Source organism: Alternaria hordeiaustralica (genome assembly GCF_023758085.1).
Source record: "Alternaria hordeiaustralica strain BMP 2776 chromosome Unknown scaffold_23, whole genome shotgun sequence".
Classification (NCBI taxonomy): domain Eukaryota; kingdom Fungi; phylum Ascomycota; class Dothideomycetes; order Pleosporales; family Pleosporaceae; genus Alternaria; species Alternaria hordeiaustralica.
The window spans coordinates 152,794-177,170 of NW_026056795.1; the positions used below are offsets into that span (position 1 = coordinate 152,794).

The 24,377-nt window shown below is 52.6% G+C and overlaps 6 protein-coding genes across 6 annotated transcripts; 3 read left to right on the forward strand and 3 right to left on the reverse strand.

Annotated features, from left to right (window-relative positions):
• Nucleotides 1–1,908: 1,908 nt before the first annotated feature.
• J4E84_008679 (uncharacterized protein) lies at nt 1,909–4,395 on the reverse strand (the record flags this gene model as incomplete). Its single annotated transcript, XM_049391249.1, has 1 exon — nt 1,909–4,395. One exon carries the CDS (start codon nt 4,393–4,395, stop codon nt 1,909–1,911), a length of 2,487 nt encoding a protein of 828 aa, XP_049240951.1.
• A 1,296-nt stretch (nt 4,396–5,691) lies between these two features.
• On the reverse strand, nt 5,692–7,551 carry J4E84_008680 (uncharacterized protein; the record flags this gene model as incomplete). The annotated part of the gene is made up of 3 exons (XM_049391250.1): nt 5,692–7,022; nt 7,074–7,436; nt 7,497–7,551. The coding sequence occupies 3 exons, from the start codon at nt 7,549–7,551 to the stop codon at nt 5,692–5,694; spliced, it is 1,749 nt and encodes a 582-aa protein (XP_049240952.1).
• Nucleotides 7,552–10,283: 2,732 nt separating this feature from the next.
• On the forward strand, nt 10,284–10,868 carry J4E84_008681 (uncharacterized protein; the record flags this gene model as incomplete). Its single annotated transcript, XM_049391251.1, has 1 exon — nt 10,284–10,868. One exon carries the CDS (start codon nt 10,284–10,286, stop codon nt 10,866–10,868), a length of 585 nt encoding a protein of 194 aa, XP_049240953.1.
• A 4,567-nt stretch (nt 10,869–15,435) lies between these two features.
• On the reverse strand, nt 15,436–20,096 carry J4E84_008682 (uncharacterized protein; the record flags this gene model as incomplete). The annotated part of the gene is made up of 10 exons (XM_049391252.1): nt 15,436–16,608; nt 16,656–16,745; nt 16,795–16,974; nt 17,022–17,165; nt 17,211–18,869; nt 18,928–18,982; nt 19,574–19,731; nt 19,786–19,844; nt 19,894–20,034; nt 20,084–20,096. The coding sequence occupies 10 exons, from the start codon at nt 20,094–20,096 to the stop codon at nt 15,436–15,438; spliced, it is 3,672 nt and encodes a 1,223-aa protein (XP_049240954.1).
• Nucleotides 20,097–20,850: 754 nt separating this feature from the next.
• Nucleotides 20,851–21,630, forward strand: J4E84_008683 (uncharacterized protein; the record flags this gene model as incomplete). Its single annotated transcript, XM_049391253.1, has 2 exons — nt 20,851–20,914; nt 20,963–21,630. 2 exons carry the CDS (start codon nt 20,851–20,853, stop codon nt 21,628–21,630), a joined length of 732 nt encoding a protein of 243 aa, XP_049240955.1.
• A 559-nt stretch (nt 21,631–22,189) lies between these two features.
• Nucleotides 22,190–23,314, forward strand: J4E84_008684 (uncharacterized protein; the record flags this gene model as incomplete). Its single annotated transcript, XM_049391254.1, has 1 exon — nt 22,190–23,314. One exon carries the CDS (start codon nt 22,190–22,192, stop codon nt 23,312–23,314), a length of 1,125 nt encoding a protein of 374 aa, XP_049240956.1.
• Between the last annotated feature and the right edge of the window lie 1,063 nt (nt 23,315–24,377).

The following is a 24,377-nucleotide window of genomic DNA, read 5'->3' on the forward strand; positions in this document are numbered from 1 at the left end:
ACGCTTTCTTGTGTTCCTCAGAACACAAAGCCTCAACCGAGATTGTGCTGTCCAAGTAGATCTGAGGCGGCTGCTGTCGAAGCCCAATCTTCTCGTCCCTCATTTGCACAAGACCACGATTATCTACCCCGTAGTATTTCGGCTTGAAGGTGACGGGGGCTGTTAGGTAATTCGCGAGGTCGCTGCGGTGGTGGGTGAAGAGTGGAGACCTGTTCAGCCATTTACGTGCCTCTGCTTCTATCTTGTGAATGTTCATGGCCAGAGGTGCATCTCGGTCAACGATCAGAGGCCAAACGTAGTCTTTGTCGAGGACCTGCTTAGTTACGGAGCAAGAATCATGAAGGTTACGGCCGCCTGGGTTTTCTTCGAAATGGTCTTTACTCGTGTTTTTCAGAATGGCTTCTCTTGCTGCTCTCAGGATGCAATCACAAGCCACCACGAACTGTATCGGAATGACAGCGAATACGACAGGATCTGGGTGTTTCGGTGGTTCGTAGGGTGGATTGTTTTTGAAACGAATTGCTGAGCTCATTGTCGTGTTGATGGATCTTTCGGTACAGAGATGAAAGGTCGGGATGTAGAAACAATTCTTATATACAGCTGCGCCCTCGAAAAATGACAAGCCGTTTGCGCTGGGAAACAATGTAAAGCTTTACAGGTTTGCGACAAGCAAATAGCAGGCATGACAAGGCACATTCTCACCGCCTCCCAAACCCCCTTACCTCCCCCCTCCCCATCCGTTCCATATCCTCCGTAATATCCCTAAGCGCCATCTGCCACGGCACCGCCCTAGGATCATCTCTAGGATACCTCCATATCATCTGCATAGCATACTTCGCCTCCTCAAACCGAGGGTGTTGTTGAGCGTATTCAGGAAGTTGGGCGAGCCTGTCCGCAACATTCCCACTGTGGCGAGAGCCCTCGAAAGGATTCACAGGTGCACTTCTGCTGCGGGAGTGGCCTGGGCCGTGTCGGCGGGTAAAGTGAGGAGGATGAGGTGGGTAGCTGGGGGGAGGGTCTCTTCGGGGGTCGGGAGCGAAGGTGATATGTCGCTGTGGTGGAGAGTGGACTTGTTGGGGGAACGGTGGGATGGTGTAATGGGGACCGTGTAGATTGGGTGGGTAGTACATTCTTCCTGGATGAGTCTCAATGGGTTCGTAGCGAGAGCCATCGATGGGTACCAAACCATCTGGCAGCATTGGTCGATTTGGGAATCGAAAGTCATCAGTATCGTGCCTTGAGTCGCTTCCGTAGCTTGTCTCTCGAGTCGTCCAGTGTTCAGCTTCATACGTCGACCGTACCGAGGCGGGGGAGGTGTCGGCAGGGACGGTGACTGTATAGCGTTCGCCGTTACTCCTATGACGAACGTGGTAATGTTTTCCCATTCTTCTTTGCTGTATGTTGTCAAGAGATTGGTTGGGTAGAGTTGAGGGTAGGAGTGGTTGACGTTGCGTGTCTAAATAGTGCTCAAGTTGAGGAAGGTCTCGGTTTAGTTCGAAGAGGCCTCGCTAGGAAGGATTAAATCGAGAGAGGGTGTGCCGATGGAATGTAAACTTCTACTCCCGAGGACTGAGGGGAGTGGCTGTTCGGCGATGGCGACTATGAGAACGGTGATGGCTAACTGCAGTGAATGAAGGAAGTGCTCGAAGAAGAGGAAGTGAACTAGAATGTGAAACGGAATGAAGAGATGATGTGAAAGCAAGAACAAGCGAGACGATATCGTGCATCTATGCTCCTCTCAGTGATAGTAATGATATGAAGATTGGACGTGTACGGAGGAACGCTCTTGCCACATGACCCTGTGACATATGCCAACAATGCTAGAACAACCCTGGATATCCAAGCACCCGAAAACGCCATTTGAAATGCAAGGAACACCAGTTATACAATCATCTAAACAACGATACATCATCTACGCAACATATAACTCAAGTCTGGTAGCCCAGCCAGAATACTCTTGATAACCTGTTCTTCATCGTTTTTCCGTCGTTGCGCAGAGTTCGTAGCCCCAGTAAGTGGCTGAATGGGCGGAGGAGTTACATTCCGCGGAGGAGTTACATTCCGCGGAGGAGACCGTGTAAACGTCTTCGCGGAAGATGCAGCACTGGTCGGTCTCGGAGGAGTTTCGAAGACGGAAAAGGGATCTGAGGGATCGCGCGTGGCTGGCGCAGACGCTTTCGTGGCAGGAGCGGATTCGAAGAAGGAGAAATCGGCGTCGGCCCAGGCATCAATAGAATGTTCATCTCGTACTATGGAAGCCGAAGGCGGAGTGCTAGGCCTGGCAGGTTCCGCCTCATGTGTATTGGACGTAAACGCAGAAAAGTCGTCTTCTTCCGTGCCGTTCGTACCAGTCTCTTCGACCTTCACCTCGTTGATAGCAATTTCGTTGGTATCATGCGCGTCGCGCGCCGGCAATACATCAGCTTTCACTTCCTCTTGTGGAATGACTTCTGATATCGGTTTTGGTGGAACTTCGACTTTGCTCTTCTCCGATGTGGCAGAAACAGAGCGCTTGGCGGGTTTCAAGAGTCCAGGCCCAATAGGTCCTTGTTCAGCGTGGAACGGAACAAAACTCTTCGGTCCAAAGATCGCTGAGGTGGGCGATATGGTACTTCGCAGGCGCACGATGTGCATCGCTTCGGCTGAACGATCCTGGATCGGCGGAGTCTTTGGTGGTGATGCTGAGTTTGACACAGTGCTGTCGAGCGTCGCGGGTATGGAGCTTGAGAAGGCTGAGGGGAAAGTGGATACTGTAGGGCTTGATATCATCTCACCCCAATCATCGTCATCTTCTGCAGGCACATTCGTACGTTGTTCCTGATTGGAAGTGTTGGTGTCGAGAGCAGCAATGTCTCCCCAAGGACTTGAAGAGGTTGTGGTTGGCTCAGGAGGTGGGATTGCTTTCGTTGCGACAACCGGCGTTTCACTCGGCGTTTGCCCTTGTGTTTCCCCAACATCGCGTGCAAGGTCAATTGAAACTGCACGAAGCTCATTCGCCTGTGTAAATTCGACAGTATTATGCTTAGGCGCGACAGGTGGGATTATGGGCGGTAAACCGGGACTGTCCTGCTTCCAAGGGTCCACTGTAGTAGTGGGAGAACTCCAGTTGAACGCAGCCGGGGTATCGGAGGACACAGGAGGCATGCTTTGTCGAGCTGGTGCAACTTCAACTGCTCGTGGCGTAGGAATGGTAGTCTTCGTGCGCATATGCCCTCTTGTTATCTTGGGCTCCAGAGGCGCAGGAGTGTCCCAGTAGAACGATGCCCTGGCTCCAGGACCTGTGCCAGAGAGACGGTCTTCGCGTGCCCATCTTGCTACAGTCTTGTTCACTTCCTCTCTGACCTTAGAGCCTGCCCATGTGACCCGAATATAGTTGTCGTCTGCATTCCCGCTGTTGAACTCCCTCATGGTCTGCTTGCGCGTGAGCCTATACCAAGCTTTGCGCCCAGATGTTGAGTATATAGGATCATCTGGTCCCTCCTCTAGTTCCCTTGTATTGCCGCTGGAAGAAAAAAGCTCGTTGAAGAGGCCTGTATCGAGTTGGTAGGTATCGGCATCGTATGAGGCAGCAGCGGCACTCGAAGAGGCTACAGGCGATCCAGAGCGGGAAGCGACTGATTCTTCAGGCGTCTCCTTCGAGTCTCCTTCAAAACTCTGTGTGGTTTCTGGTGGACCGGAAGGAGCTTCCGTCAACAGAGTATCTTGCGTGAAAGTCCCAAATTCACCGTCTATGCTGTCGCTGCTGGAACTTGAGGCATCCACTTCACTATCCTCATGACTTGCTGCCGCGTATACTTCCTCGGGCTTTGGCTCCTCCGCTGCAGTCTGCTGCCTGCCAGCCTCTTCTTCTAATGATGTTCTTGGCGATTCGACCGGCGCCTCGGTACGGCTCGTTTCGGACGGGGACGTAGAGGGTCGTGCAGAAGACTCATCGTCGGGCTGTAATCGGTTCGAGTGGGCGGTCTCGTCTTGGGTGGGAGTCTTTTCCGGCTGTATCGTAGTCGACGTGTCGGATGTGTCCGAGGTTACATTGTCCACATCGGAAGTATCTTCTTGACCAGCCCATGCGTCTTCTCGCGTCGGAAATTCAGGCTCGCTTTCTTCTTTCAAATCCCAACGCGGCCCATCGTCAACTGCCCTCTCATTCTTCAGTGGACTGGGTTCAGCTATGCGCGTCTCCGTGAGTGCAGTCACGGCGGCATCATGTCCAGATGACGTAGTCCAGTCACCAAAGCTCTCATCTTCATTGCCCCATCCGGCGTCGTCGAGAAAGCCATTCAAGAGTACCGGTGCAGACGCAAGGGTAGGCGGCGGTGGTGAGGTCACCTCGTGCTTCGTCGGCGACTTTTGTTCGTCGGCATTGTTGTCTGCCCACGGGTCGCCCCAATGATCCATGGTCGGGCTGCCGCGTCAAGCGTCATAGTGAGTCGCTTCTGCTAGAGAAGCATCACCAAAAGTGCAAGCAATGGAGAAGTAGTGGGCGAGGTAGGGCAGCTGCGAACGGGCGAAGGCCAGCTTACCTCGGGGACATGCAGGCTCTTGCCAAGCCGGGAGTCGGACGTCGCGCAGCCGGCGAACTTCATTCGCGATCAGGCGGCCATAGCTTTCACCCACACCCGCGACAGTGACGATGCGCAATCACGAAATTTCACAACGGCATATCGTGACTTGCAAACGATAAAAAATAGAATTTGTAGCTGCGGTAGTGTCTCACGGCATGGCCTGTTTACTGGGGAAATATCCTGCACATCGCGAACTCACAATGCGATGATTACTCACCAAGCATCTTCTTACTCCACACTTCCGCTGAACAATATGCTCACGAACTACGAAGAATCATCAAAGCTAGCATGTCCACTCCCACCAAGATTCAACGGTGCCATCCCCCACAAACTTACGTTCACTTGGTCCGCCAACTCCGCAATCCAGCAACCGCTACTACTTACGCAACATGGAATACAGGCCAAAACTATGAACAGAGGGGTGTAGTAGGTTCCCGACGCAAGGTCCTGAGACGCAGAACGAAGTTACCCAGATATACCCAGCCGCTGTTGCCTATCAAAGAAGCTAGTATAGTTGAGATGTTCCTACAGCGCGATTTAGGAAGCCTCCAAACCATCTGTGGGCTTTCGTTGCTCATGTCGTGGTTCTTGCTAGGATTTTTTATCGCCAGAATGCTAAACCCCTATTGAGGGTCGTATGCCGTGCCAACATCCCATCGCACTCCGGCAGGCCAGCGAATAGACCACGATCACCACACCGGATGTCCGCCATTCCGTCTGCAACACCAACCGAGTGGTAGGACCCACAGCGGGCCTAGATCGACGTGCAGTAGGCAGCTGTCTGTGCGTACTCAAGGTAAGTTGCACGGACTACCCAAGCGGGCCGATACCCAAGTATATATCGACTGTCAAGCATCACATACCAGGATTCCAGGGTTGAGATCCGTCCAAGACGTAACATGAGTGGCATTGAGCTCTATCAACGCGCTATGCAAGAAAGGAAAAAGATGCTGTGATGCTAGCATCAATGAAGAACATAGAAGGCCAGGCACTCAAGACATAAACATGTCGAGGGAAAACCAATACAACGCCGAAAGACATGCAGCGTCGGAAATCAAGACGCTCTAGATATTACTCCAAGATCCACCGCTTTTCAAACTTGTTGCTGTCGTAATCGTTTTGAGCTCTGTTATCGTACAGACTCGATGATGGAAATGTCGTCTACCGCATCCTCGTCCATATCGTGATGTATAACCTTCTTGAGGGCGTTGTCGATTTGAACAGCGCCAACGTCTTCCTTGGGGACCCAGAAAAGCTGGATCATGCCAAAGATGGCTGCAGCAGCGAGAGCGAACCAGGCTGCTGCAGATCCACCAAGAGAGTAGATCAATCCGATCAGAGGAGAAGAGATGGTTCTCGCTAAGCAGCACGCTGACATGGCGATACCGTTGACGCGACCAAGTACCAGAGGTGAAGGAACGGCGTTCTTCATCAGGATCAGGGCGCATGGGAAGACAATGATACCGAAGAACGCCTGCAGGAAAAGCGAAACGTATATGCCTGGGGTTATGAGTCCGTGGGGAAGAGCGCTGATGAAGGGTACGATGAGGTATGTAATCGGGTAAAGGATGATCATCCAGAGGAAGGAGTTCCAAACCCCAACCCACTCTACGAACGGCGGGAAAATGAAACCCTGGACGAAGAGAGTGATGAAGCCGTTCACCGTGAGGAACTTTCCAACATCGGGCAAGTCCAGTCCCAGTCCACCCTGGAAATCAAGGCCCTTGTTTGCGGGTGTGTCCAGGATGTAAACGGGGAGAATCGAGATGAAGGCCATCTGATGGAAAGCGAAAATGGCCATGGCGAGAACGATCATGACTACAGTTCGGTTGAACGTCTTTCGGGGTTTCGGGGTCGGTCCACCTCGGATCGGGAGCACATCCTGCTGGACCTTGATCGAGTGCATGGTTCCAAAAGACGAGCGGCGGATATCGAAGTTTTGAGCAAAAGGCATGGGCATACCCTCTTCTAGGAAAGAAGCTCGTTTGCGGATCTGTCGAATGCTGCCGGAAACCGACATGGAGGCCAATCGGTCGCGCGTAACGCTCAACATGGAGCCACGATGTCTCATCGAGCCAGCGGTTGAGCCTCGGGCGTCGCGGTTCGCATGCTGGTGATTTGAGGGCGGGGGAAGGAGACGGCTGCGCTCGTTTGCGGGGGTCTCGTTGATGGTGTCCAGATGGTCGTGGTAATCGTGGTGGTCCTCGATGCCGTTCTCTCCCTCTGGCTTCTCTTCCCGGACCAGGGTCTCCTCCAAGAAGATCATACCCTGGAGAATAGCCAGCAGAATTCCAATGGCGGCGATCAGGTTAGGCAGAAGATACGGGTAGCGTCCGAAAATGCCATCCTGGTCGAAAACGTTGGGGTAAAGTCGTGCTGGTTGAGCGAGGAAACCACCCATGGCCGAGCCGATGATACCGCCCACCGTCCAGACGAAGGGTTGTGTGGCATATGCGCGCGCTATCTCGTGTTAGCTTGACCTGCCTGATGCGGACTGCGCGATTTACTTACGCTCGTGGGCTGGGTTCTTGACCGACTCAGCGACCATAGTTTGCATGATTGCGACATTTCCATTCAGTGCACCGCCGATGAAGCGCGCAAGTAGGGCGACCCAGTACGTTTCCGCAACACCGAACATGAGACTAGATGCGGCGACACCGAGCAAGCCAATGAGCGCGACAGGTTTCCGGCCGTACACATCAGACACCATTCCCCATAATGGGGCCGTCATGGCCTCGGCGATGGCGTACGCTGACACCAAGAGTCCCGCGTAGAATGAAGCATCGTGTTTGCTGATGCCCAGGTCCCGCACCATAAAAGGTGAGTAGGCGAGGATAGAGTTGAAGGCGAGAGGCTCGGAGAATCGGCATATCCCTAAGCGGTGGTCAGCGACGGTCCAATCAACATGACATCACCTGCAGCCGCCATACATACCGAGAATAAGGAGCTGCTTGGTGGGGAACGGCGCGTCCTTTGGATCAGGAGGCATGATGGCGGTATTACGATTAGTAGAGAATGGAGGAGGACGAGTTTCGCATAATAACAGAGGATGGGAATCAAGGTTTTACGGGCAACAGCTTATCATAGCGCCACTAGGTGAGAGCAAGCGCGGGCCGACAGATTCCCCTCAATACAGCACCCTGCACCGTGCCCCAACTAGTGTTTCCCGCATTCACGATAAACGTGCTGCAGCCTCGCCGTTCCCTGTTACATGCACACACAAGCTCGCTTGTGCCGCCTCGATTCCGATTGCTTGAAAACCCCCGGCCGTTGCGCTCGCGGTTGGGCAACACCCCTTCGAGGAGCGCACGCTGCGGATCTTGGGACCGACCGCGCGCAGCTCGCCGACTCGAGCAAATTTGGGTGGCAGATTGGCTGTTTGCAGGTGTCAATCCGCCGATTGACTTTTACTAGGCTAGATCTCGGGCGCGCTGGGGGTGGGTTACCCTTGTCGTTCGATTCATACGTCATGGTGAGAGAGGCTGCCAAGGGGTGCTGCAGTTGAGGCAGGCAAAGCAACCCTGTCTCAACTATTGGCTTGCTCACCGTACTTTCCACCGTCGCAGCTTGCACGGCTGGCGCGGGCCATGGAATAACGCATTTGCTTTGTTCGACAAAGACAGACATCGACAACGGGAGCACCGATCACTCTGCTAGCAATGCCTCTGCTCCGCGGTGCGAGCATCTGACGGGCTGCGGGCATTTCCCACAAGGTCGTGGTCCGTTTTAGATTTGTTGAGTAACATGTCAAGTCAAGCCCACGCGTTGCTGGGTGGCGCTACAAGCGTCACGAGGCGTCTTTGCTTCGACACACCTTCCTGTGTGCCATCAACAATTTCACTCTACTCTGCAGCCGATGCGAACCCTCACATCTTTGCGTAACCCTGTGCGCTAATGGCAGCCCCAGGAGATGACATGCATGCTCTTGCGTTATCTGCTGAGGCTCACAAGACCCAATCGCGACCAGCGCCTTTGTCTACCCCGCGAGCGCTGTCGCACCTCTCTTTGTGAGCGGTGTGACGGAGCGCTACTCGTACCCGGATCCGATGATCGCTGCGCTGCATACTAGGTAGTCGTGATGATGGTTTGGTCATGTGATATCGCGTCAAGTCCATGCTTAGCGCCCGCATCTACGTCAACGATCTTTACTTTTCGCAAACACGATCGTATGCCGCGGACCACGACCTGTACCTGGCCACCTCACCACAACTACCGAGATGACACCCAGCAGCGTTGCCGCGGTCTCGCCTATCGATCCGATCATCTGTGTGTGCGGGTCGCTTCCGTGCGCGAAATGAGCAGCGATCCGTCTCATCTCCCAGTCCGGTGCCTGACGCTAGCAGTCATGTCAATAGAAGTAGGGGCTCTTCCGTTGTTCTAGATGTCTTTGTGAGTTTCGGACATGAATTATCGCGGTTTCATCTTTTCGCGATTCTTCCATTATACTCCCAGATGGTTGCGGATCCGAATTGGAGCTCGGCATGTTTCAACAGCTCATTGACTTCATCGACATTACCTCGATGATGATGACAGTGCTGCACAGCCTTAAGCCACACCCACCTCTTTCATCCATGCGCTTGGACATGGCCTGAGAGTCGTGACGAAGATGACTGCCAGGTCCATGCATGTATCCCGAGGTGCCATCTAAAGCGGCCTAGTCGGCTCGCTTCGTCCCGACGCGGCTTCCCAGCCCCCAGGGCATACCTTGGGAGAGTGTCTCGCTGTTACCTCCTAAATGACAGCGTTATGCGACGCCACCATGGGGCGGTGTTCTGCCATTTGACAAGTACAGTCGCTCACCCCCACACTATGTGCTGTCAACGAGTGCACTATTTACTACCTCGGTCTCCGAACTTGTCTAGATTGTCCATCGCCTTTGTTCTCTTCATCAGCTCCCCTTAATCCTGTTTGTTGTGTTAGACTTCCTGGCCTTGATCTCGTATTTCGAACAATTTCCAACAATGAGTAGCGCATACGTGGCATAAAGACCTGTGATTAAGCCGATCTTGTCACGCCGTTAATGCAACAATCACGAGCTTGAGGAAAGCCAGCTCTAGACAGCAATTTGTAGAGATGGGGTGCGCCTAGGCAACAAGGTCTCCCCGTCAGCTTTTGGGCATCAGATGGTCCATAAGAGATAGGAAATTGAGGAAGCTGGCGCTTAGTCAGAGGCCATAAGAGCTATCTTCCAAGTAGACATGTAACAGCATCGCAGACGATACATGAGCATAGTGGCTATAAAAATGCTAATCTCGATGACTAAGTCTGCTGACTGCACGAGACGCGGCTACTGCAGACACACGTTGAGTACGCATGTTGAATGAACTACTCTCGCAGACCCATCGCTCTTATATCTTCAACCACGGCGTCCTTTAGCAGCTCATCAACCATGACGTCTCAATACGCGTATTCTCTTCCGTGGGTGCCTGTCACCTCGAATGAAAGTCACAAAACGGTCTATCCAGCAGCATTCTTTTCTGTGGTCTGCGATTGACCGTCGTGCTCCTTCACTTCCAACTTGCGTTTGCTCATTGCTCCTATTCTTCTTCCTCACCAAATACACAGTCACCACGTTTTCAACACAGCTTGGCGGCATAATAACTCAACTCTAGATCTCATGACATCTCAAAAGTTTGCTTCACAAACTCATCCACCTCATTTGAAAAGAAGCCGCATTACTAAATCCTCTCTCCTCTTCATACCCCCATCAAACACCCTACCATGTCGACCGCAACCCCCCACCCCTATGCCCAAATCGCCTCCCTTAACGACCGTCTTACCGCGGTAAAAATGCTCATTCTAGACTACCGCAAGCTGATCGAGCGAACCCTCCTTCCCATAGCCCATGACACCATCTCCGGCGCCAACAAAGCCCAAGCCGACACCGAAGCCCATCTCGACGAAGCTCCAAACCGCAAAGAAATGCTCGAAGAAACCGCTGTGTGGATGGACGGCCGCACCCACGCCAAAGCCCTTCTCACCCGCTTCGAGGAGCAGATGGAGGCGTTGGAGGCATATCAGAAAGCGCAGCTAGATGACTTTTACGCTACGGATATGGGGTTTGATATGCTGAAAGCTGACATTGCGCCTCATATGATCACCCAGGAGGAGACGGCGGTTGTGTTGAAGGTGCGTCAGGCTGGGAGGCAGTTGTATGAGTTGGCGAAGAAGGCGGATGAGGTGCTTGCCAAGGAGATGGTGGAGGAGAATGAGGTTTGGAAGGAGATCTTTAGTAAAGAGGAGAATGAGGGGTTTGCAAGAGAGTTTATTGAGGTAGTGGCGAGGTGGAGTGGCGTGAACCCTTGAGGGGTTTTGAGAAAGGGCGGTTGTGGCATGCTTCCATGAGACTTCCAAAGACTGACGGTCTACAGGGCATACTTTTCGCTTCACTTTTGTCGTTTTGATGCAACTTTCTGTCATCAATCCTGCTGCGAAACAGGTCAGAAATTGAACATCCATGCGCGTTGACATGCTTAGGCAACCTTAGAGGCGAATAATGGAAACAGAGTGACTAAATCTCACCATTTCAACTAGCGTTGGAGGAGTCAGAGAAGTCAAAAGAAATCCTATCTTGTATTGAACATACTAGTTTACTCAACCAACACGCACAGTCTACCCAAAATTCCATCTAACCCACTAAACAAGTGCCCTATGTAATGCATCTCTCCAACTGAATCTCTCTAAACGAGTCCCTCTAACTGAATCCCTCTAAATGGGTTTCTCAATACCGCTATCCCCTAATCTATCTAACGCTGCACACCTAAGTGCGAGTCTTGTCGGTTTCCACCAGCTTCCATCAAGTCTCATACTCCGTACCACGTCTTCTCTCCTGAGAACTCCAACTCCTAACCGGCGGTTTATACGGCGGATTCGCGTCTCGGCGGACTCCGCAAACAGGGCAAACGTACACACCATCTTTATTACGCTCACATGAATTGATTGCGCGGCAGTCTGGGTTAGAGCAGATCCAGTCTCCCTTCATCTTCGGACAAACGAAGTAAGCGTTCTGGCATTTTTTGGTGTTGCTCTCGTCGTTGAGGTAGTCGCACAGGCCGCATCGGTAGTGTTCGCTGTGAGGCATGGTGTGTACGTGTTGGCTGTTCGCGCGGTTTAGATGGGGTTTGGTGGTCGTGATTGGATGTTGGTAGATTTGGGTGCGAATGTACTGTCCTGTGAATCCATGGCTTGGTTAGCTGGGCAATCTATTGTTGTTTTCAGAGGATGACTTACGAGTTCGAAGTAGACTATTAATAGGGGTTGCGGTTGTAGACTTGCTGACAACCGAGGAAGATAGATGATGGATATTCGTTGTTGTTGATAGTCTTGAGTGTTGTGTTGTATGCGTTGTATTGTATATTAATAGAGGCAGCCAGCGAAGTCTTTTATGCCAATGAAGATTCACATATCATGCCCACATGTGATTGTCGCGATACAAACGATACTAACAATAACCATGGAAGTGAGGCCGCCCATCTATAGATGGCGGAGGGAACTACACCTCAAAGTCACATTTGATTACCGCACTTCATACGACACAAACGAGACGTGAAGTCTGCCATCAATTAAAGGCGGATGGAATGGCATCTCGACGTCACAGGTGATTGCACCTGGCTCATCACGTCGTTCAGTGCAATCAAAATATCGACTCAACCTAGTATTTCAACGGTGTCGCGACCTGCGGGGCAAAATTTTGGCTTCAATCTCGTTCAAGTAACGCGAACCGTTTTGACAGGGAGGACTGGGTTCTTTACTTTTCACGTCTTGTTCAGTTAATAACGAATTTGATCAATCATTATAACCATTCTCAAAACCAGTAAAAGGACCGTTATGTATCATACATATTATCTCCTCCGTTGATCAAGATGAAAAATTTACCCATAGTCCGTCTAGTCCAATCCCGAGATACCTGACCAAAATGAAACACCTTAGCCGATATCCTCAGCTCCTCTGCACCTCGATCTTTCTCCATTCACCCGTTCCGTGGTTGCATTCTGATGCATGACCTTTCTTATTCTGTGGGCGGTGTAGGTGGGTTACCGCCCAAGCAGTTCTTCTGGAGGTAAAGGGGTTTGGAATAGTTCAACGGCGGCGGTTTGTACGGCGTGTTCTCTTGAGGTTTACCGCAGATATTGCAAAGCCGAGTACCATTTGTGGCACGCGGACCATTAGGCGGTACGGGTTGCTTGCAGGACTTGCAAACCCAGTCTTCGTCCGTCATCGGACAATTCCGCAACGTGCTCTTGCATTTTCCCTTGTGTCCCAACGGATTGGGGAATCCGCATAAACCGCACGTATTCTCTTCGAAGTCGGGCATTTTTGGGTTTGTCTACCGGTGTGTTTTGAGAGGGCTAGAACAACGAGGTAGGGGAGTAGCTTTGAATGTAGAAGTGACGACCTTGCTAAAGTTGACTTCGTGAAGTGACGGGCCGCCTTCTGTTGTTGATCGAGGTTTGTTTGCTCGATATAAGTAGTTTCAAGAGGTTGATTTTGCTCTTTTGCTCGATTGAAATTGCAACAGTGGATAGATGCTCGTTGTTGCAATGCATTTAGAAAGCGCGCAAGAAACGCAATTTATACCAGTGAAGACTCACACATGTTACCTACTCACATTCATACTCACATCTGGCTCATTGCATTGCTCAGTAGAGTCAAAAGATTGACTCTATCGAGTGTTTCGATGGAGTCGTTACATTCAAGTCACTGACCGATGATAACGTCTGACTGAAGATCGCGGGGCTGTACTAACTCCAACACAACCAAAGTGACGTGCCCAAAAGACTCATAGATATAACACCTGTTGTATATAGATAACGCCTCGTTTCTATCCCGCTAGTTGGCCCGTGATGCCGCACTGACCTAAAAGTCACTTTGTCGCTGTCGATGCGATCTATCCTGCTTTTCTAAATGCCGCTCTATGAACTCCGTATAACCCGACCCAAACTAGGAATACTCAACTTTGTTATGTACATCTTCCGTATTCGCATCTTCGGCGTTGGACACATGGGCAGTCTTTCGCAGCGCGCTTAAGCGAGCCGTCTTCCGGACCCTGACTTCGTCATATTACGAAATGTTCCTTTCCATCCTTCGAATCCTTCGTACCGTTACACAATGACTGCTCATCTTTACCACCGTATTGCTCACAACCAGCCCCCTCCCTCTCCCGTAAAAGCTGATCTTCAGTGCATGACCCTCCGCTCTTCACCTCCCCTCATACTCCGTCCCTTTCTTCCTCTCCGCCGAGCTCCAACTCCTCACCGGCGGCGTATACTTGTACTTCGCATCAAACGCAGCACCACACTGATCACACCTATACACGCCGTCCTTGTCACAGCCCAGTGTGACACGCACAATGTTCGGGCATTTGGCGCAGAACCAGTCGCCTTTTGATTTGGGGCAGTAGGCGATGTTGTTGAGGCAGGCGCCGTTGTGAGAGGCGGGGTTGGGGAAGTCGCAGCCGGTGCAGCGGTAGGGGGTCGCTGATGGCATTGTTGGGGTGGTGAGATTTGGAGGTGGGTTGCGGTTTGAAGGGTAGAAATGCGTGGTGGTTGCTGTGCTGGTTGGTGTCTCAAAGTTGGCAGTTACGTAGCAGTCGATATTTCAAGCTCGGTAGTTATATGATGAACGTGATTGATGTGTAGCTTGAAAGTATGAACCGGAAGTGTGGAAGTGGATGAAAGTATCTCCTTCAAGTACGACGTCGGAAGAGACCGTATTTAGTCGTGAAGAGAGACCTTCAAATTCAGGTTCGTTTAACCCAATGGTTCTTTTGACCAAAGTTCTTTCTTTCGGGCTGTGTTCCGTCGTATTTCCATACGTATAGCGAGCGAGAAGAAGGTTTGTGCGCCGTGGGGTGTTCGGCGAGGACGAACAACTGCTAACGTACCTAACCAAGACGCCGTCTCATCATAAACTACCCACCTGGGCATCTAGCCAGCCATCCATCCGATCCCATATTCCCTACCACACTCATTTCCTCCAGTGCCCTGTTCCTCCTCATACAGTACTCGTTCTGCCATCTCATAACTCATCCTTCGTACTTATCATGACTCGCGAGATTACACTCCCAGCCAAACTCACGAATCACTCCCCTCTACCCCATTCGCCACATGTTTTTTCCATTCCCATCCACAGCCGCAGCCTCGCGCAGCTCGCGCAGAGCAGAGCCCGAAGACTCGGTCGCTGAAACACCTTTTTCTACCGCGCTGTTCCTTGACATTCACCTAGCGCCCCATGTCATTGGCTCTTGGCGTCAAAAAGCAACTCCAGCGCTGACGTGCACGCCGCTAGTACACATGTACTAACCGCAACAAAGCCTACAAGAGGAATATCATTACATCTTGGCTTGTTTCCGCGAATCTGGTTTTGCTCCGTTCCACGTTGTTTATGTTCCGTTCCACGTGGATTGTGGATTGTGGATTGTGGCAACCATGCGCATGCAGATCTCAACGTAGAATGACAAATAGAATAGGTGTGGAAGGGGAGGAAGGTTCGAGAAATGAGGCGGTGGAGTTGTTGTTTTTGTGTCATGTTGATGGGTGAGGATGGGGGTTGAGTAATCTTAATAATGTGGCCCAAGGTATTTTGGAGGCTGCGGTGGTGCGGTGGTTGGAATTTGGAGGACGTTGTTTGTACTTGTATCCATGAAACGCTCATGGGGTGCTCACAGGTGTGATCTCATCAGACCCTTGTAGAGTTTCCTACGTAAACCACTCTACCGACGACGAGAACTGCGTTGTTAGATGATACCCCAAGACGCTAGAACGTTGAAAAGAATAGTTTTAGACTAGGGCGAAGGAAACTAAACCATTGCGAAGACCATCATCTCCAGACCCATGCATCAACAACCCAGCCACCTCCACGTTGTTATCGCAGACTACTTCTGATGCGTATGATCGCTCCGCGCCCCAGTAACTCCAATGTTGAAGTCCTCGCGTATCCTCGACAGCGCACTCTGCTCCTCTTCATCGGCGACTTCATCATCGACTTCAACTTCAGCAATGCTGTGTCTACTATCCGAGCCATCACTACCATCCGCGTTGACCAATGCCTCCTGCTCCTGTTCCTCCTCATTATCCGAATCATCATCCGTGTCGTCGTCATCGGCTTTATTCGATTCGCGAGGATCGCGGCCAAGCTCAGGTTTCGTCTTGCGCTCAAAGTCCTCAGCGTGGGCGTCGCGGAAGATTTCGCCGACATGAGTGAACGCGCGCTGGAGAGGAGAAGGACGGAAGTCGTCTTGGGGGCCGCGGCGCTTCCGCGTATTCGACTGGGAGTGTTCGAGATCTGCTCCTGAAGCTGTAGCTGGGCGGCGGACTTGGTTCTGGTTCTCGGTCGGTGTGTATGGGCGGAGCTCGTCGGGCTGTTCTTCGTCGATAAGGGTAGGTGCTCGAGGGATACCAGAGGTGTGGTCCTCTTCCTCTTCTGCGTCCAGGGGTAGGTAGTACGGCAGTGGTACATCTCTGCTTGCGCGGAAGCGACCGACGTTCGTGCAGTGCTCGTTTTCAACACGGAATACAGACCACATGCCTCTTCTGAAGATCTCACTGAGGGAGACACAGAAAGAAGTAGTCGCCGAGTGCTGAAGCTGCAGGGGTGTGACGAGGTACATAACCCAGTTGTTCCGTAAGATTGGATCGATACACATGGCAGTATAGTACCACCATACCTTCTTGTATCCCAGCTCTTTGCGCAGGAAGGGATGCTTGGCGTGTGGGTCACCGAGACTCCAGTCGTAGTAGATGTCCCAGAAGCTCGTATAGATGCCATTAATGGTTGCGAACAGTATGAAGACTGCCTTGGTGGACGGTTTCTGATCCATGCGGTAGATGCTGGTGGAGACATAGAACAAGATGGTTGCGATGTACTTTCCGCCGTTCAGCAGATGAGGGAACTTGTTTCCGGTGTCTTTGTAACGTCGTAGACATTGCATCAATCGCCATATACCTGGCAATGTAGTCATAACGCCTGTAACGCGTAGATGAGACGAGTTGCATTGGTTGGGGTTGTCCCAGCCGTGCGCGTAGAGACAAAAGAACAATGCGATGCCCTAGACGGGTCAGTGATTTGGAGCAAGGATGGGTTTGGCGGACTTACACTCATGCTGTAGGTCAGGGAACAGAACATATCGCCCAAGTAGAAGTCTCGCCATTCGACAGGGTATATACCGGCGAGTAACAGGCGCCACTGACGATGCGTTAGCAGAGATCTCGCACGAACAGATCACTAGACTTACTAAGGAGTACAGCAGCCACATGCGAGTGCGGAAGTACATTATCCTCAGAGGATTGAACAAAAGCGCGACCGATATACCAATAAGAATGACTGGGTAGTAAAGATAAAGTCGGTCTCCCCCAACCTGATGAAAGTTGATTTGCATGAACAGCCCAAGCATAAACAAAGTCCAACAAGGAAGCTACAATACGTCAGTGTCGGCGTGTCAGGTATGTTATCAGTACTGACCTCCGCAAGTTGCCTCCAGTCCAAGTGGTGGCGGGTATCATATTCGAAGATAAAGACGTAGTTGATCTTGTGCTCGTGCCAGGTCCGACACGCCAGAGTGAACAAGAGAAGAAGGAAGTTGATAAGGAAGTACCCAGCATATATCTAAAGACGTTAGCTTTGCCTCATGCATCATATGAGTAAACTCACCTGCAACAGATAGCTTGTGTTCACTGCAAACTCGTTCCCGTCAGTATTATGCAGATCGGCAATGGTGTTTGCTTTGATGAGACCCTGGATGCCAAGTATGACACCCGCCGACAATAGCAGACCGTTGCGAAATGTGTTGTCTGTGTAATCGCCTGCTCGAGCGATCTTGATGCGTAGCTTCCCGATGGCGACTTTGTGGTTGCCCTTCTCGAAGTATCTTGCGTATAGGTCCTCCGTTGCTCGAATGTGCCCTTCGATGACATCACTGTTCACGAACCAGGCTTGGTTGACCTTTTCGTTCATGTACCGCGATGACGGTCGCGCATTGACAGTCTTGTCGTACTTCTTGTTGATTTTCCGGAAGGCAGTCCGGTTCAACAACGCGTAGGACTTGAGAAGCTCGAGTCCTCTGTAGTACTCCTGCAGTGCCACCTTGAGCTTGCGTTTCGCTGTCTGGTATGGCACGTCGGGCAGTTCTGGCCGTCTAGCAAAGTCGCGACGGCTATCGGGATGGTCCTTGGGCTGAAGAGCCGATGGAGTCGCAAGCTGTGTTATGTTCTTGGTGCTCTTCCCGTACTTGCCCGCGTTGATGGCGTCCAACGCGGCGTCTATGGGGTTCAGGAAAGTGTCCTTGAGGGTGTTTCCAAGATTCCCATTTCCGTTGGCCTGCTGGTTTTCGTCGCCCGAGCTGCTGTTCTGACCGTTGCTCAGCACATGATGCCCGTCGTGTTTCTTGTGGGCCTTCGCATTGATCTTATCCGTCTGACGCTTGATGACCTCGTCGATACGTCGGTCTCGCATAATGTGGAGTTGGTCGCGGAGCACATTCAGGCGCTTGGTAGCCTCGTCCTCCTTGTGCTTGTAGAACGACTCGATCTTGTCCAGCTCGCCATCCAGGAAGTTGAAGAACTCAGCTTGTCGGAAGTCAAGATCGCGATAGGCTTCGAGGGGGACGTCGCCTGGGCTTTCCGGGGGAGTCTTGCTGCTCAGTGAAAACAGACGGCGTACCGAAGGGCGCGATTTGTGCTCGGTGATAGGCCCGGGCAGAGAGTTCATGCGCTTGGGGGTGAAGACGCTCTTGTATCTGTTGGGTAGCGAGTTGTGATGCTTGTGGGGTGACACCGTCTTGCCGACTTCGAAAGCATTGTCGTTGTCGTTCTCTGCTGGCGGAGGAAGCGTGACTGTCTTCTGCTTTCGCAGCGATGCGCCAGACGCCGCTCCTCCTTGCGGGGAAGGGTTCTCAGGGTCGAGCGCAGCCCCAGGCAGCTTCAACGACGGCGGTGCCTTGGCCTTGTCTGCAGAGGTGCCGGTCTTGGTGGCGCCATCAGATGTGCTTCCCTCAAAACTGCCGTAGTTGTGTGCCCAGTCGCGGCGGTTCGTCTCGCTCTGTGCCAATGGCTCTTCTTCGGGCGTGCGGCCACTCTGGTTGCTGTTCGCCCTCTGACGCAGGCTGTGCTGGCTGCGGCTGTTGGTGATAGCAAGCGCCCTCAGGTCTTCGGGGTCTCTGGCGCTGCCCGTCTGGTCGCGGTTGAGGTACGTGTACTTGGGCGCGGCGTCGAAGGGCGAGGGCAGGATCTGGGTACCGCGTCGGCGGAGGCGTGGGGTCGATTCGACATTGCGGAGGGCGCGACTGATGGCCTTGAGCTTCTTCTTGCCCACCTGAGGTATCGTCAGTCGTCTGTGGTATTAAGCGTCGGCTAGCGGAAGTCGGCATCACCTTGTAGTCTAAGTACTTGAGCCGCCACTCCGGTACCAGATCGCGCTCTAGCTCTCTACTGCCGTCAGTCCCGTGGATGGAGTTATTTAGGTGCGTCGTCTCACTTTGCGAACTTCATGACCGTCTCGTCGGCGCGTCAGTACCCAAACACGATCAATGGGGGGCACAAAAGCGCGTTCGCGTTTCTCGTCGATGCATGAGGTTCCGCGCAGGTACACTGTAAAATGTTTCACGGATGCGATAAGGGTTAGTAAATGCGAAGATGGTCGCGTGCTACCTCCAGCAGTTAAACCGTGGTTGCGAGGGCTGTCACGATGAGATTGAGTATACCGCGGAGGAGATTTGCACGAATCATGTTTCCCTTGGCAGCTATTGGCGCATTGGCGACAACGTCATACCTAGGGATCCTGTATTCTGCAGGTGTGGAAGCCCCTCAGAAGCCTCCAGCACAAGACCGGATAAACACACACGTCGACAAAGACACACAGCTGCCACTGTTCACGAAACACGTTGACGATACCGAGGGGCTGGCCAGAGCACTGGTCTCAAAAGGATTGAGCTAGTCCTTCATTGGATTCTTGGTTGCTTCTACGGGTCTGACCAATCATAGCCGTGTCTCCTCCGCTACCATCCGCGCCTCTCAAACTTCTCTGGGCGACCGTACTGCTGAGGGTCGTACTGGTCCGCGCCGTGGTTGTCGATGTAGTGCTCGTCGTACATGCGCTCTGCATGGTGCTCTGCGTCCCGCTTGGCCTTCTCGCGGTCGAACCAGTCCTCGCCCTTGGTCTCAGCGAGCTTGTCAACCTACAGACATCCAATTAGCCGCTATTTAATATACCGTCTCACGGTGATGCTTACCTCAGCGCCTGCGAAGCCGGCAAGAAGCTCTTTGGCGAACTGATGGGATACCGGCTTGCCTGAGACGACGTCAGTGTGCGATAAGATCAAGCATGAGGAAATACATACCCTCTTTACGCTGGTGGTCTTCAAATGCCTTGAAGCCTGCGAAAGCAGCTCCTCCAGCGATCATCTCGTGTCCCAGACTTGACTTGTTCTCTTCGAAGTTGTCATTCTCGTATACCTGCTGGTAGTTGTCTTCGTTCTTGTCTGTAATGGAGTCAGTGGGAGATATCTTCGAGAAGTGAGACACACGGACCCCAGAAACCCATTTTGATAGTTGATAATGTGAAGACGAAAAGATGAGGATTGATATTGGACTTGTCTGTAGTTCAGGAATGGTAGTTGAGTGTAGTGTCCATTTTAGAGGCGTACTTTGTCAGCCTTTAAGTATCTCTCCTCGGACAACCGATGCCACGCGGCGTCATAGTCGGCCAGCATTCATGCATCTGTTGGCAGTAACAAATCACTCATCGAGGCCGATCGTACCCCTCTCTTCTCGCCCTCAGCCATCCAGGGACCACTTGTGGCTCAGCTGTGAAGCACATGCAGGGTCCTTGAGCTCATTCTTGCGCCACTTTACGCACCAGACCGCTGACATCTTGATCTGAGTGGCTCATACTTCGTGTCGGCACGTTTGAAAGTATATTGACGAACCTGTTGTGGTATAGACGCGTGCGTAATGGGCCAGGATGTGGACGTCAGATCAACGGGACGCTCGGCACAGTCAAACAAGCTTCCTTGGTAAAGCTTAGCCTCGCATGACGGAGCGTCTAGGCTCGCGAGCTGAGGGGCTGCGCCTGCAAGAGGTTCCAAATACTCATTGGACAGTACCACAGAATGCGAAACGAAAGTTGAGTTCTCTTGCCAATACTGTAGCCTGGCCTCAGGTAGGATACCTAGGTAGTTGGGGTTGTTGCTTATTCCGTGGTAGAAAGCTTGGCTAGTTAGCGCGCGATCATCTCCCGAGTCTCAGGTGCTCCAACTCCACCATGTACTCAGCCACAACCCCATCTTCGCGACAACATGCCGGGCCGACTCCCCACGAAAGCTGACTTTCCATCGTCGGTGACCTTGAGCATCACGCCACGTATGTCGCAATCTCCAGAGTCGCTCTTACGCTCGCTAACTCGTCCAGCGCCGGCTTCGCAATCACCCACGAACATCTTGATCCTCCTACACGGCCTCGGCGACACGAATGCGTCCTTCACGAAACTCGGGGAGCAACTGAACCTCCCAGAAACAGCATGTATCGCGATACAAGCGCCGAACCCACTGCCGTTCGATCTCGGTGGAATGCACTGGGGTGAAGACATGATCTTTGACTCCACTACAGGCGAGATGGACATGGATACCGGCGTCCAGAAGTCCACACTTCTGGTCCTAGATCAAGTCATTCGCGAAGGTCTCATCGGCAAATGCGGCTACAAAGCACGCGAGATCATGATCTTTGGGTTCGCGCAAGGCGGCATGGTCGCATTGCAGGCTGCTGCCCAGCTTGAGGAAGAATTAGGCGGGGTGATCAGTATCGGAGGGCCTCTATCACAATCATTGCCGCTGAAGGCTTTGGAGAAGAAGAGCAAGACACCAGTGCTGATCTGTAAGGCAGACAAGAAGTCTGCAGTCACCGACAGTGCGACTATGAAGCTGAAGGATGCTTTCCAATATATCGAGTTCAAAGAGTGGAAGAAGAACGGCGATGGCATGCCGAGCAGCCGCGACGAGATGCTGCCCATCATGCAGTTCTTTGCTCGTCGGCTACGGAGTACTAGAGGTGTCCCGGCAGGTAGCGTCGAGATCGGATAGGCAGTCAGGGAAGATATCGCGAGATGTATGGTCGAGGTCAGTCAAAGCCTCCATGGGCCACTACGCGCATGCGGCGCCTTTCCAAGTGCTGGGTAGGTAGCAAAGCAAGGACACCAAAGAATACAATCGGCTCCCCAATCATCACGCGATCTGGACATGAAAAATCTCACACCCACAAACAATCAACGTCGCTTGCCCACCACATTCCCGTCATCGCGCCTTCCTGCCCTCGTGATGCACGTGGCATGGTCCGAGCGCCTTGTACGTCACTTTCATTCTTGAACACAATTCGCTCGTCCACTTCCACCCTCCCGAAACCTACACACGTCTCACCGCTAAACACAGCCATGGCGGTGCCGAGGAATTCTTTGCGAGCTTTTCTTACACACGCGAGAGGCGCTCTCCGGAGCGCCATTGAAACTAGTCAGAAGATTACATTCGTCATTGGCAATGAGTCTGCGGGTGAGCATGACTCCTGCTCCACAATAGCGCTGCATACTCATGAAATGCAGACCTTGATTCGATGTCATGTTCCATTTTGTACGCATACCTCCGGTCCATGTCGCCGCCCAAGAATGCCTTTAGCCCACTTTACGTACCAATCACAAATATTCCTGCTGCCGATATTCAGCTACGACCGGAATACTTGGCCGTGTTCAAGCACGCCAATATTGACTCAAATCACTTGATCACGTTGGATGACCTTCCCGCCTTGTCAGACATACAGTCGAAGCTCGCACCTGAGAATACCAAATGGATCTTGGTAGACCACAATGCGCTGCAGGGCCAATTGGGCAAAATCTATGCAGAGCGTGTCGCTGGTGTCATTGATCATCATGACGACGAGAAAAAAGTACCGGAAGACACAGGCGACGAACCGAGGATAATCGAGAAGTGTGGCAGCTGTACTAGCTTGGTTGCAAACTACTGCCAGCCATCATGGGACATGGCTTCCGCGTCTGCCTTGTCTTCGGGGGCAGCCCATGCGCAGGGTGACAGCATGTCCAACGACGCTGCCTTTGTCAAGCGCTGGGATGCAGACGTCGCCCAGTTGGGACTGGCCAGCATTCTCATCGATACGGCCGATCTCCACGACGAGAACAAAACGACCGAGCATGACCGTAAGGCTGTCGAGTACCTGGAAGCTAAGATCGTGCTCTGTCCCCCGCTGGCTGCAAGCTTCGACCGCGCCAGCTTCTACAAGGAGATCAACGCAGCAAAGAAGGACATTGGAAGTCTAAAGCTGCACGACATACTTCGGAAGGATTATAAGCAATGGGACCAGGGTGGCCGAAAGCTCGGTGTTAGTTCTGTTGTCAAGCCTATAGAGTTTCTCCAGAAGAAAGCCGGCGACGAAGCAAGTGCTCAGGCATCCGACGCCTTCCTCAAAGCGTTGGAGGACTTTGCAAGGGAGCGTGAATTGGACATGTATTCCCTGATGACCACGTCGTCGGGTGCAGATGGGCAATTCCAGAGAGAACTGTTACTATGGGCCTTCAACGACGGCGCCGTGTCGGCTGCCAAAACATTTGCCACGAATTCAAAAGATGAGTTGGGATTGGAGGACTGGCAGGGCTTCGACGACATTGACAGCAAGAGCGAGTGGAGAAAGACTTGGTGGCAGCGACAAGTGCAGCACAGTCGGAAACGTGTCGCTCCTCTACTCAGGGAAGCCATGCCTTGACTATGGGTTCTGGGCAAGCTGTGATGGAGTCGCGGAGGCAGCGATCGGGTACAATGGTGCCGGTAGAGCGCTACGCTGGCGCGTTGGTGTCGAATTAGCGGGGATCGCCACGATTTCGCATGTCTTGCATTGTAGATAGGCGCTTAGCAGCGATTGGGCAGGGCAGCCGTCAGCCCAAATGCCGTTGGGTAGAGTACGTGGAATGGCCATGGGTACCTGAAGAAGGAGCGGTCTGTATGCGGCAATCGTGTGGCGGGGTATTACACGCGACCGGCAGATGGTCGACGATCTCCGATAGCCAGCTGGAAACGAAACATGTTCAATGTAACATTTCAACGCCCACGCAGGATATTCTTATCTCGTAATATTACGATCGCGATTGAGTTGCCATGCACCAGGATATAGCGGCAGACGCACTGCGACTGCAAACATGCAAAAGAAACGAAGCTCCGCAGCGACTGCAGCGATAGCCCCAAGCAGGAGATGCTGCAGAGAGTTTAGTATGTGGTGTGACGGTGCGGCTCATTGGATGGCGACTGGATATGCATGGCGGAGTGATGAATGATGTCGAGGATTGCGAGGCACTAGGCATGCACTGGGAGATGAATGGGAAAACATGGGTTCACAGCGGTGCAGCGCGATGCTTTGGCGTGCAGCATGTTGCATGGCTTGGTCCTTTTTGACAGCCATGCGCTGGCAGCGCAGGGGAAGAGGGCGACTCCACTCGCCGGCCGTCACGTCAGGAGGGCGAGCAGAGCTGCGCGCAGGCGATTAGCTGAGGGGCGTCGTCTGTATTGGCGCTGCAGCTGCAGCGGCGGAGCGTGTTTGAGAGTTTACGAGTTGCTCTGCTGGTGAGGGCAGCGTGCCGTGGTGAAGGGAGGAGGGGTAGCGTTGAGGGGCGGTCGCAGAGGCGGCCAGCGATACCGCCTAGTCTCTCTATGGCGACATCAACACGGCCAGCACCAACGGCGGGAGAGCGTCGCCGAAGCTTCTACCAGAGCGACGACGGTGCCGATCGAAAGCGTGCGTTGTCGACGAGTCTCTGTGCGAGGCGGGGATGGCT